The following is a 13,685-nucleotide window of genomic DNA, read 5'->3' as shown; positions in this document are numbered from 1 at the left end:
TTAAAGCTCTTCATGTTTTTAGAGGCTCTTTAATGTCTGGCAAGATACCAAAAAGCTAAGGCCAATGTGGCATGTTTATATTTTAAAAGAGATTAAGGTCCTTAACCCGGTAACTATATGCCAGTAAATCTTCTATTATAGGAAAGAGGGATATTTAACAAACCACATACAAAAATATATGCAATAGAAAATAGTATCACCATTTGACAGCCAGAAAGGATTTATGAAAGACAGATGTCAAACAAATATACTCTCCCTTCAGGAATAACTGAGTAGAACGTTGGACTGTGTTCACTGTGGATGTGGTATATTTGGATTTTGCTGAAGTGTTTGACCTGGTGCCTAACAGACACTTAATATGTAAACTGAGGTCTACTGATAAAAGAAAAAAAAATATGTGACTGCATAGAAAGCTGGCAGGAAAGTGGACTTTCATCATCCCCATCCACTTTCCTCCATTGTATTTTTTTTTTTTTGTTTCCAAGGCGAGAATGACATATTCATTTTCTGCAGCCTCCTGAGATCCCCATGTCCTGCATCCCTGGAGACCATGGGGTCATGGGATACTCTACATTGCATGTTTTGCACTACATCGTCAGAGGGAGGGCTTTCTTAAGGGGAGTTTGTCTGTGTCTCCATGTTTTCTTCAGATTTCCCCTTGATGATGTGCTGTGAAAATAAGAGACAGCTTACCTCCCTGATCACATCAGAAGAAATAGGCAGCATGGGACTGGGTGCTCTGCACTGAAACAGCCTACCCCTAGAGAACTCACTAGATTGTTGAGTGTGCAAGTATGTTTATTGTGCACAACCCAGCTATAGAAGTCAGGGGGATGGGGAAGTGAAGTTACTCTTTAAGACCACTTACAATAGTGACTGGTAAGTTTAGTCCTATCTGGCAAATTGCAAACATTACGGATGGTTAGTCCAGAGTTAGCCTTTGCTGACTGGTGTCTATTTTGACACTAATTAATTATAGAGTCACCCCAGCGAGTGTTTGAGATGAAAAAACAGATGGCGCCGTTTTCAAAGTCCAAGTCTCCCAGAAGCTGCCAGCACATCAGTACATTCTTTAATAAATAGAGCTCTTTATTTTAGCATTATGCAGTCCGCCATTTTTTCTTTTTTTTTCTGAATTCAATAAGCCATTTTTACTAAAGAACCCATTGATGTACTGGCAACTTTTGGAGACTTGTTTACATACTTATACACATTAAAGTGGGACTTTAGTTAGTAAATGAAGTCCTGCTAGATCACTTCAGCCCGGCCCCTTTTGCAGGTATAGCAAAATAAGCGCCTATACTGTTTACAATCCAGTAATACTGTTTCACCCTGCTCTGCACATGCTCAGTTGCACTCCATTTCTAGGCACTGCCAAGTTTGTAGAGGCCGATCTACTGACAGCCTTAAAGGGTAAAGGTTCCCTTTTTTTTTGTTTTAATATAACAAACATGTTATACTTACCTCCTCTATGCAGTTGGTTTTGAGTGGCCCTGATCTTCCTCTTCTGGGGTCCCTCTGTGGCGCTCCTGGCTCCTCCCAGCATCAAGTGACCCGTCTGAGAAGCGCTCTCCTTCAGGGCACCCGTGCGAATACGCTCCCCTGTCCTGCTACTGCATCCATAGACACAGACAGCAAGACTCGGCACCGCCCCCCTGGTGCCTGCATCATTAGATTTGATTGACAGCAGTGGGAGCCAATGGCTGCGCTGCTATCAATCTATCCAATCAAGAGCAGAGACACCGGCCAGAGAGGGTGTGCGCGTCTCCGCCGTGGAAACAAATGGGCTCAGGTGAGTAAAACTGGGGGGCTGGTGCACTACAAAAAGTTTTTCACCTCAATGCATAGAATGCATTGAGGTGAAAAACTGGGAGGGTTTACAAGCCCTTTAATCACTTGCCTACAGGGCACATTCACCCCCTTCCTGCCCAGACCAATTTTCAGCTTTCAGCGTGCTCACACTTTGAATGACAGTTACTCAATCATGCAACATTGTACCCAAATGTAATTTGCATCATTCTTTCACACAAATAGAGCTTTCATTTGGTGGTATTTAATCACTAGTGAGTTTTTTATTTTTTGTGTTATAAATAAAAAAATACATTCTGCTACTCCTGAGTATGGCGATACCACATGTGTGAGTCTTTTACACAGCCTGACCACATATAGAGGCCCACCATTGAAGTAGCACCTTCAGGCATTCTACAAGCATAAATTACACATCTAATTTCCTGACAACCTATCATTTTTGAAGGCCCTTCATATTTCTAACACATAGCATTTACATACCAAAAATTACACTCCAAAATAAATTCTATTGAGGAAAGGGTAAAAAAAAGTATTACCTGTGGTTTTAGTAGTGTCCACACTACTAAAGAGAGAATTGGTCCAGGCAGCAGGCAGGGATGTGCTTAGCGACAACAATAGTAATTATCCAGGCAGCAGGCAGGAATATTGTCTATATATTAGACACCACAAGCATATCGTCAGCACAAATCAGCCAAAGTCAGCCAAAGCATTTGTCCATAAAAATTGTCCAGGCAGAGGCAGCCAGCACAGCCATAATATTGGTCCTGGTACACCGTTACCCACCTGCACTCATTATTGTACCGCTCTCCAGACCTTCATAAACATACTGCCTTTTGCTACAGCTAATTATTTCCATAGTTTAGAGGCATGATGGCAGTAAGTCAGCAACAGGCTGAGGGCTGCAATCAGGTAAGACCTGTTCACAGGGGCACAGGGGTAGAGGCTTTACCCAACCAAATCTCTATGAAGCCTCCGGACTCCAGACCCTAATTACGAAACCCGGAGACAACAAAAAAAACTGTTTTCTCCATCCGGAAAAACATTTCTGGAGCCCCTCACATGTGAGACCCCTGTGTACTACAGTAGCTGGGCAACAGATCAGTCCAAGCGGAAGGCAAAAGCATAGTCCATAAAACAGGCCAGGGTCAGTTCACGTGCAAGCAGTCCAAGCAGTGGGCAGAAGCGTGGTTGATAAAACAGGCCAGGGTCAGTTCATGTGGACGCAGTCCAAACGGTAGGCAGAGGCATAGTCAAAATACAGGCCAGGGTCAGTTCACGTGGAAGGTAGAGGCATGGTTATTTGAGGATGCATGGGAAACGGTCAGCACAGATGATGAAAATGGGGAAATGGTTAAGAATATGGGCTAACATTTTAGGGATGTGTGATACAGTCGGAAGCATTCACAAATGCAAAGGTCAGGTTTGGAGGGACACTGGGGACAATGGTAGCTGGTATCTCTTCGAAAATCCTCTTTTGCTGCATACTCAACATCTTTTTTGGCGTCTTCGGCCTGCTTCAGATGGTGGATTGTTGTCCGGGAAGTGGCGCTCATGAAGTCCGCTAACAGCATCAGAGCGAAGGTTTTCTGAGGGGGTCTTTGTTGGTAGATGTGACAACTTCTTCAATGAATTTTAGGAAGTGGGCAGGGCTTTCCATGAATTTGGTGTGAATTATGTAGGCATTATAAATGGCCAAATTAATTTAATAGATTGCTACTTTCTTGTACCAGAAACGGGACCTCCTTATTGACAAATAGGGCTGAAGCATTTGGTCGTTGAAATCCACCCCCATGTAGAGATTATAATCTTGTTCACATGTTGGCTTTTCAATGGGACCTCGTCTTCTCTGAACTTCAATTGTAGTGTCATCATGGATGGTGAACATCATGTACACATTCCTGGTATCCTTCTCCCCTCAAGGCCAGCACTTCGTTGCATCTCAAAGTTGCTCTTTCTCCCCTTTGCAGTTTTTTATTCACTATGGCTTGTGGGAAGCCCTTCCTATCCTTTCTGGAGGTTCCGCAGGCCAGGGTTTCTGCGAGATATAGGTGTTTGAAAAGGGGCAGGCTGGTGTAGAAGTTATTCAGGTATATGTGGTAACCTTTCTTCAGCAGTGGGTATGCCAGGTCCCATACAATTTTAGCAGTTGTGCCCATGTAGGCCGGGACCTAAGTGAGCTGGAGCTGGGAATCTCTTCCTTCGTATATGCAGAATGCATACAGATATCCCATGACTCTCTCAAAGCTTATAAAATTTCACTCTGTATTTGGCCCTTTTGCTAGGAATGTATTGCTTTATTCCTAGCCGGCCTGAAAAGGGTACCAGGGACTCATCTACACATATATTCTGATCGGGGACATAGAGTTCTGCAAATCATTGCGAAAAGAAATTTATGAGTGGGCAAATTTTATATAACTTATCGCAATTTGGATGATTGCGGGGAGGGCACTAGGTGTTGTCACTGAAATGAAGGAAGTGCATAATCATCTCGTATCGGGACCTGGACATTACGGAAGAATAAATGGGCATGTGGTGGATGGGGTTGGTGGACCAATAGGCATGTTCTTCATTTTTTTTTTTTGTAAGCCCCATGTTTATGGTGAGGCCCATAAACTCTCTCAGAGTGGAAGGATTTGACTCTGGAGGAGTTCAAAGTGTTTATGGGTGAGGCCCGTATGATGATTGGGGGTTTTTGGCAATATGCTGCTGGGCATATAAATTGGTCTGGTCCGCGATTAATTGCAGCAACGTGTGAGGCAAAAATAAATGAAAACAATGGATTTCTGTAAAATTTTGAGTATTGGCCTACACTCCTGGCTCTGCGGTGAAAGGGGGAATTTTTGCTGATCCTGAATCGGAAGGCAGCCATGTTGGGTTGGCAAGACCAGCTGGAAGATGTGTAGCGGCCCTGGCTCTTGGGGACGTGGCACTCCAGTGCTGGTAGTTGGGGGATTTGAAGTTCCTGTGCTGGCATCTGTGCCTGATGCTGCGGCAGTACTGGGCCTGGGCATTTCTTGTGGTCTTTCGCTGGTGGCAGCGCTGTTAGTGGGCCTTCGGTTTTGGAGTCTATCGCTGGCGGCAGCTCTGGTACTGGGCCTTTGTTCTTGGGGTCTATCACTGGTGGCAGCGCTGGTACTGGGCCTGGGAATTTGATCCTTGGATATATTGCTGGTGGGTGCCTGGTTTCCAGAGTGCCGTGCCCTTTTAGGAGGGATCCATTCTTCCTCTTATTCATTTGCCGATCCACTACTATCGATCGGTTCAAATGCTGAATTTGATTCAGAATCGGAATTGGCATTTGAATCTGATGAGAACTCCCCGCTGCTCTCATCAGTCATGGAGAGGATCTGGAACGCCTCCTCGCTGGTATATACTCTTTTGGACATTTTTCTGATGGGCTGTGCGACGGGTGGCAGGTGACGGCCACTGATGGTCTGTGTGACAGGTGGCAGGTGATGTTCACTGATAGGTGACAGGTGGTGAGTGATAGGTGACGGTCACTGATGGGCAACAGGTGACGGGTGACGGTCACTGATGGGTGACGGGTGACGGTCACTGATGGGTGACAGGTGACGGTCACTGATGGCAGTCTCTGATGGTGACCGGTGCACTTTATGGGACTGATAGGTGACAGATGAGGGTCACTGATGACGCTCACTGGTGATGGTCACTGATGGGTGACAGGTGCACTGCTGATGGCAGTCTCTGACGATGACAGGTGCACTTTATGCGCACTGATGGGTGACAGGTGCACTTTTATAAGCACTGATGGGCACTTATGTGGTGACTGTTGGGTGACAGCTGTAATGGGGGGGGGGCGATGTGACAGCTTCTCTTTACTGTGTGGTGTTGGTGCAGACACTGACACTACACAGATCGGTAACTCACTGCTCCTGGCTCTTCTCTCTTCACACTGGAAACGGTGTGTGAGGAGAGAAGAGTCGGTAACAGGTAGCAACCGCTCTGTGTTTACATTTAGTGATCGGCTGTGAATGGATCACAGCCGATCACGTGGTAAAAAGCCGCCAGCCATTGGCTATTTACCCTTGTCGATGATGAGCAGTGTTTCTGGGAACACTCCATCACCGACATGACCGTACTCTGATCGCACGCATGCGCGGTCTTAGGAAGGGAGTACCATTTGTGATCGACCGTGACGTAATCGCGGCCAATCACGTGGTAAACAGCCATTCCCAATGGCTGTTCACCCCTGTTGGTGACACGCCGCCACCAACAGTGCAAGGGCCGCACGCCCGGGATCGCGCGCATGCCCTGTTTGAATGGGCCATCGGCCCAGAACGAGAGCCGTCCCACCGTCATATGACAGTGGGCAGGCAGCAACAGGTTAAAGTGGAATTAAACCCTCCTATCCTTTTACAGCCATGGAAACTGCTTAAGTTTGATCTTAAACTGCCATGGTGCTGCACATGTGATCAGTTATTGATTGGTTGATTGTTTAACAGTTTGGTTGAGGACACAAGCAAATGTGACAGTTATCAATCCCAGGATTCCAGGAATGTAACTTTTTTTTTGAAACCATGAAACTGAAATGTTTAGTTCCACTTTATGATTTACTGCTGTTCAGGGGCTCTGGGCTTCAGCAAAATGGCAGCCTCCAGTCAGAAGAAACAAAAACAATGCTGGAGGCAATTTACAGCACACACTAATTTTGGTAGATTTGCAAATAATCAAAAGTAAAGAAAAAAGATAAAAAAAGACAGGTTTGTAAAAACTAGAGAACCGGAAGATAACTCAAGTTATTTGTAAATACTCATACTGAACATGTATCTTACCGTAAAAGTCTTTGGCGCTAGGCTGTGGCATTTGCTCCAAATTGCTACCATTCCTGGTGGGAACAGGTACATCTGAAAGATATATGCAACATGTTCTGTCACTCACTATCATTCCAGTCCTTCTGTGCTCTAAATTAGGAAGAGTTTATCATTCCTTGGCAGCTGTCCCAATGTAGTTCTGTACGGTACAGTTCTATGCGTAGCACAAGGATTCCCATAGCTTTGTGAAGATCAAAAATGAAAAGCTACTGTCTTGTGTTTAAAAACATTTGTCAGAAACGACACACTGGTCAGTTAAATATCTAATTTACTTTCTGGTAAGGATACACCAGTACTATGCAGAGAAACTACCAAGAAAACAAACTCAACCAATAAATCAAGTTTATGGTAAAAAAAACCAAAAAACTGTATGGAGGTAAAATTATCGTTAAACTGCAGGCAAACAGCTAAATACACAGTTGAAATACATATATGGGAGCGGATTTACCTTCCAAACCTGCCATTTATAGCAATCCAGTCCTAAAATTTTCATGGCCAGTATGCTGACCTGACAATGTTTCTCTACTTTAGTTAAAGCTAAACTCCAGCAAATATTGTCTAAATGGAAGAGTCATATGTTTTTTAGCTTGAATCTTGTGTACTTTGTATATTTCTTTTAGATCTGTGTAGTAATCCAGTGCAAAACTATGCCTCTGTGCAGTAGTTTACTGTAACAAAGACTAGTCATTGCTGCTCTCTCTCTCCTTGTGCAGAGTGACTGGTCTTGCTTCCGCTCACTTCTGTAGTTTTCTATAGGCAACCCATAGTGGGTGGACCAGCCAGGTCCCTCCCACAGCTCTGCTCTCTGCACAAAAGCAATGTACACCACAGTAATGATTTCATTGCTATTTTTGCATAGTTATAGCGTTATCTGTAAAGGGTGCACACAAGGTGGATGTATATCCTTTGTGGCTATTGAGGAATATATTTTATTAAAAGTTTCCGGTGTTCCGCTTTAAGCAATAAAACTAGGTTACCTCACCCTCCTGGCCTGTGATTAAAGGGAACAGTAAAGATTTAGTGGTTTATAATATTGATGAATATATATATATGAATAAAATAGTCAAGGTTCTCCTAACAGTAGAATTTTGGACAGTGGCAACCCGTGCATTGAGGGCGCACGGGTGCAGCCCCCTCATCCCTGCCACCGCCCTCAGAATCCATGCACCTTGCCCCTTTCAGGAAGCCGGACGCATGGACTCCTATGACGGGATGGGAGGGAATGTGTTTTTTTTTTTTTAAGCACCTGATTAGAGCCTGAGGCTCTAATAGGCTTCAAAATAGGGTGTGCTTGGGTCGCAGAGAATGCACCCTGATACCACCCAATTGTGTGACCATAGAAAATTAATTTTTGCCATTTTCACACTACAGTGCCTCTCCGCTGAAAAGATGGCAGGTCAGTGAGACCTGTTTCCCGATTGGCCAAAGCAGTGGGCGGTCCTATTGGATGCCCAGTGCTTAGGAAGAAGAGACATGCAGCGGGACACCTCCGACGCCGCTGCTGCCTGCTGCCCGCACTCTTGAGGAGACACAGGAGGAGAGGACACCACAGCCTGGTTCTGTATAGGGGCCGGACCGGGGTGGGGGTAGTTGCCTTCCGCGAGCCCCGCGGGGGGGTTGCTGTTGCGAGTCCCCGGCTGTCCCTGTCCAACCAAGGTGGTGTGCTATTACCAGGTGAGCTCTGCACAGGGACAGGGAGCATATCCATCCGGACAGGAGAGATTGATTGCAAGCTGCCAGGATGGGGTAACATGAGCATGATGACAGGTGACAGGAGCAATCTGATCAGCACACCACTCATCTCATCCACAGTGTTCAGCTACACAGGGCTGGTAGGATGGTACAACCACACTACTGCCAGTGCCAACCAATGGTCTGCTTTGAGTCTGATCACCATATCACTACAAGTTCCAACCAAATGTGTGTTCTGAGTCTAAACATAGAACCATACCACTGCCAGTGCAAACCAACTGTCTTTTGTAAGTCTGATCACCAGAGCTGTATACCCTGGTCTGTAAACCTGATCTGTGAGGCTGCGCTATGTACCATGATCTGTGAGGCTGCGCTATGTACCATGATCTGTGAGGCTGCGCTATGTACCATGATCTGTGAGGCTGCGCTATGCACCATGATCTGTGAGGCTGAGCTATGTACCATGATCTGCGAGGCTGCGCTATATACCATGATCTGCGAGGCTGTGCTATATACCATGATCTGTGAGGCTGCGCTATATACCATGATCTGTGAGGCTGCGCTATATACCATGATCTGTGAGGCTGTGCTGTATACCATGATCTGCGAGGCTGCGCTATATACCATGATCTGCGAGGCTGCGCTATATACCATGATCTGTGAGGCTGTGCTGTATACCATGATCTGCGAGGCTGCACTATATACCATGATCTGCGAGGCTGCGCTATATACCATGATCTGCGAGACTGAGCTATATACCATGATCTGCGAGGCTGCCCTATATACCATGACCTGCGAGGCTGCGCTATATACCATGATCTGCGAGGCTGCGCTATATACTATGATCTGCGAGGCTGCGCTATATACTATGATCTGCGAGGCTGCGCTATATACTATGATCTGCGAGGCTGCTCTATATACCATGATCTGCGAGGCTGCGCTATATACCATGATTTGTGAGGCTGAGCTATATACCATGATCTGTGAGGCTGAACTATATACTCTGTCCTGTGATGCTGAGCTATATACTCTGTCCAATGATGCTGAGCTGTGTACCCTGATCTGTGAGGCTAAGCTATATACCCCGATCTGTGATGCTAAGCTATTTACTCTGTCCTGTGATGCTGAGCTATATACTCTGTCCTGTGATTCTGGGGCTGTATATTCTGTCCTGTGATTCGGCTGTATACTCTGTCCTGTGATGCTGGGGCTATATACTCTGTCCTGTGATGCTGAGCTGTATACTCCAGACACTATGGGTGAAAGCAAGTGGAATACAGGGGACTGAGTGGGTGGATTATGTAAGGGGTGGGGCTTATGAGAAGTGGGAGGGGTCAAAAAGGAAGGGCGTAGTCTGGCACCCCCCATCCTAAAATTTCACCAGCCGCCACTGATTATGGATAATAAAAGTTGTGTATATGACGGGGTAAGTGGTGCTGCCTATCACCTGAAGAGTGATCCTCCCCAATAAATCACTCCTCCTAGGTGAGTATGCAATAGGTGGATATTAGTTGCTGTAGGCAGCGTTTCCCGTCACCTGAAGGGCGACTCCCTACAGTGAATCGCTCCTCCCAGGTGAGTATGCTATGGATGGATAGTGGCTGTTCCTGTCACCTGAAGGGTGATTCCCCAATGGGTCACTGTACAGAGAGGAAAAAAATATGTGCTTAACCTGTGACCTATATTGGATGGTGTACTGTTATAGATAAAGTCCAGTGAAAAAATATCAAAAAGAAAATTAAAAAAATGAATAAAAATCAACAATAATGTTCAATCCTAAATGGTGCAAAAAAATCGCAAAATATAAAGTGACTTGTGCTTGTCCAAAGTGACTTGTGCCTGGATTTATCCACCGGTGTGCAGAAAATCAAGTGACTTCCGTGCTCCCCTTCAGTTCCCCACTCACCAGATACTAGCATCCCTGCAGGGGTAAGAGACATGTGCTGAGTATGCTGACTATCCAGAACAGGCACCTCCACCTTGGCTCGGCAAACACTGGGGTATCCTGGTCCCTCAAGCCCCTCCTAGGGTGGATCTCTTTCACTGTATTAATCGCTTCTTCCAGATCAAAAACCACAGGGTAGCCTCATAAACCAAAAAAGACAGGCAATCATAGTGTAAATCTGGATGGTTTGTTTATTAAAAAATTATATTATAAAGTTAACAGCAAAACAATATCAAAACTTGACTCAGTCAAATGTAAAGCTAGCGTGCCCTGGTTGCAAACCATGAGCTCCAGACTGGCGTGCGTTCCACGTGCCGGAACTCTGCAACCTGAAGTGACGCGTGTGCGTACCGAGCTCCGTCCTACACGTTTCATCATAGGATGTCGTCTGAGGCCTCAGGTGACAGGAACAGGCACTAGCTATTCATAGCATAGTCACCTGGGAGGAGTGATTCACTGTAGGGAGTCGCCCTTCAGGTGGCGGGAAACACTGCCTACAGCGACTAATATCCACCTATTGCATACTCACCTGGGAGGAGTGATTTATTGGGGAGGATCACTCTTCAGCTGATAGGCAGAACCACTTACCCCATCATATACACAACTTTTCATATTGGAAGTGTTAGTTAAAGCACCCCAGGGGAGGCAGCAGCCTATTGAAACCTAAGCGGATCCCATCATCTCCTCCGCCAACTACGTAGACTCATCCCCTTCATCCCAGAAGAGGACAAAGCGGCAGTTGTGGGAACAATCATCAATTCCCGACTCGACTACGCAAATTCGCTCTATGTAGGACTACCCCAATATCAGCTTGCGCGCTTACAACTCATCCAAAACACGGCGGCAAGACTGTTAACAGGAAAAAAACCCTGGGAATCCATCTCCCCCTCCCTAAAGAGCCTACACTGGCTAACCGTGAAGAATCGGATCACATTCAAGACCCTCTGCCTCACCCACAAATGCGTACAAGGAAATGCCCCACCATATCTCCGCGAGAAAATAAAACACTACACACCGAATCGCAGTCTTCGATCAGCTAACCAAAACCTCCTTACCATTCCCAAATACCGCTACAAAGCAAAGGGAGAACGAAGATTCGCAGTCCAAGGACCTCGACTATGGAACGCTCTTCCTACCAACATCCGCATGGAAGAAAACCACCAGGCCTTCAGAAAAAAACTAAAGACCTTCCTTTTCTGAGAAGCTGACATCAGAGAATGCATCCAGCGCCTTGAGGCGATTCAGTTCGCATTTGCAGTGCTTTATAAATCATTCATTCATTCATTCATTCATTCAAGCGTGGAATATAACAACTTATATATATGATTTTGGATGATGTTTACACAGTGATTAACACCTTGGAAGTTTAGGGGCAGGTTCATACAGGAACATACAGGACAGCTGGTACAACAAAAAATGCCATGCTAATTCCCACTAGTTAGCACCCAAAAATTTGTGTACCACTTTAAACTAATATGTGTGATTAATCAAACAGAAAAAAATAATAAAACAACATACAAAATAAATATGATATTTTGATTCTGTGCATCAAGCTCATTGATCAGTGAAAGTCCCACAAAAATATGTTAAATAAATGTCCACAAAATGTGTGAAGAAAAGATGCCCACGTCCACCAAAATGAATCTCGGAAATAGGAGTATCTGAAGAAAATCCTCCACTGGATCCCAACAGAATGCAGGTTTACCAATAAAAATTGACCCCTTAATTAAAGAGAAGTAAAAAAAAGCATCAGTGATAATGTTCCACCGAAATGGCTTCTTTCACAGTCCATGGAAAACCAAGTTTAAATCCGATCTCCTTAATCATCCGTACATCACCATAACTGATAAAAGAAATGTATGCTATGAAAACATAGCCTAAAACCATCCAAGAAACTTTTATATGGAGTTAAAACACACTCAAAGTTAAAATTCCATAATAGCGCTTGTACATAAAACACTTTCCGTCCGGCAATAGCAAGACTTCTGGAGGGCTTCTGGTTACACAAGCACATCAACAGCAGGCTCATCCCTATGCATTTCATCATACCTGACATCTTCAGGGGTATGGACTTTATGCTGGGTCATTGCGATCTACATATACCATCTAACTAAGCTTTGTTTTAGGATTCCATTGTGTTCATAACATTTTGTATAACCAAGCCTCATTCCAGGTTACTACTCATTCAGCAACCAAGCCAACCAGGCTCTTTACCCCCTCAAGTCCCCTCTGACTTTTGTAGCTGAAAGGACTATGAAGTAATGCATACTCATATAGTAGAAAATACTTTCTTTAATTTCAGCCACTTAGGGCATCCTGCTCCTCCCTACCAGCAGTTAACTGGCAGCCTTATAGCCTTCTAACCTAAATGCAAACGCAGAACTGGCACTCTGGGAGTGGGCAGCATAGTAAGGATGCTCTCTGTACACATTTCTTGTGAACTGTCCCCATTTCAAGCAGTCTGTCCCTGGGAAACTGGCATTGTCCACGGGAGCCTGGCAGTGTAGAGTAAAACCAACAGTCACAGAGTGCAAGTTTCAGTCCAAACCGGCAATGATGGAGCTGCCTGCATGTATGCAACAAACTGGAGTGATGTGCAGTGTTGTTTTGGACTGACGCTTGTGCAGTGAAGCTGTTGAGTTGAAGTCTGAGCACTGCACGGCTTACACACTGCTGCGTGCCTGGGGATGGTGCTGAGGATACCGGCAATTATTGGTTTGACTGTGAAAGAGCAGAAAGCGTGATGGATGGTCCCCAGGCTTTTACATTGGAAAAATCAGGCACAATCAGTGGGCTGTCACCACCAAGCCAAATAATGAAGTATAGTATAATACTAATATATTTTAAATATACGGCAGCTGCACTTATTTCCCTGCAACTGTGCCTGATCTGTGCTCTCTCTGCATTGCTTACTACTGACCTCTGCTCTCTGCATTACTTTCTCTTGACCTGACCTTTGGTCTCTCTACATTACTCACTGTTAACCTGATATCTGCTCTCTCTGCATTACTCAGTGCTGACCCCTGCACTTTGTGCATTACATAATCCTGACCCCCGACATCTGCACACTATTTACTCCTGACACACAACAGGAAAGGCTGAGGTTTTATTTAACCATACCCCTTTAAGCACCTCCCACTGTTACCGCAATTTGGGCACATCCACAATTTGCTGCGGTGCCACATCATTCCTCTGCTCTTGGTACCAAAGGCATTTTGTCTTTATACCTTGAATGTCTGCTTTATGTTCTGTGACCAATTCAAGGCATGGTTTAAAATGGGGATGTGGGTGTGGCTAAAAATGGGATGGGGGGGGGGGGGGGGGGTGTTTGTGCGTCTGGTTTGGTCAGTAGGGTGTCCTTGGATTTCACTTTGAAAATCTGGTAATCTTATAGCAGACTGGACTTT

General features: G+C 45.2%; 1 protein-coding gene across 4 annotated transcripts in view; it reads right to left on the bottom strand.

The window, feature by feature from the left end:
- LOC141139440 (uncharacterized) overlaps positions 1 to 13,685 on the bottom strand; it is a 74,068-nt gene that overhangs the window by 33,541 nt on the left and 26,842 nt on the right. For all 4 annotated transcript variants that reach the window (XM_073625516.1, XM_073625517.1, XM_073625518.1 and 1 more), the window contains one exon: positions 6,603 to 6,674. In XM_073625516.1, coding sequence (XP_073481617.1) covers positions 6,603 to 6,674 — 72 coding nt within the window. The remainder of the gene's footprint in view (positions 1 to 6,602; positions 6,675 to 13,685) is intronic.

This window comes from Aquarana catesbeiana, linkage group LG04 (genome assembly GCF_042186555.1).
Source record: "Aquarana catesbeiana isolate 2022-GZ linkage group LG04, ASM4218655v1, whole genome shotgun sequence".
Lineage (NCBI taxonomy): Eukaryota > Metazoa > Chordata > Amphibia > Anura > Ranidae > Aquarana > Aquarana catesbeiana.
The sequence above is the reverse complement of the archived record's forward strand: the minus strand, read 5'-3'. Positions and strand labels throughout refer to the sequence as shown.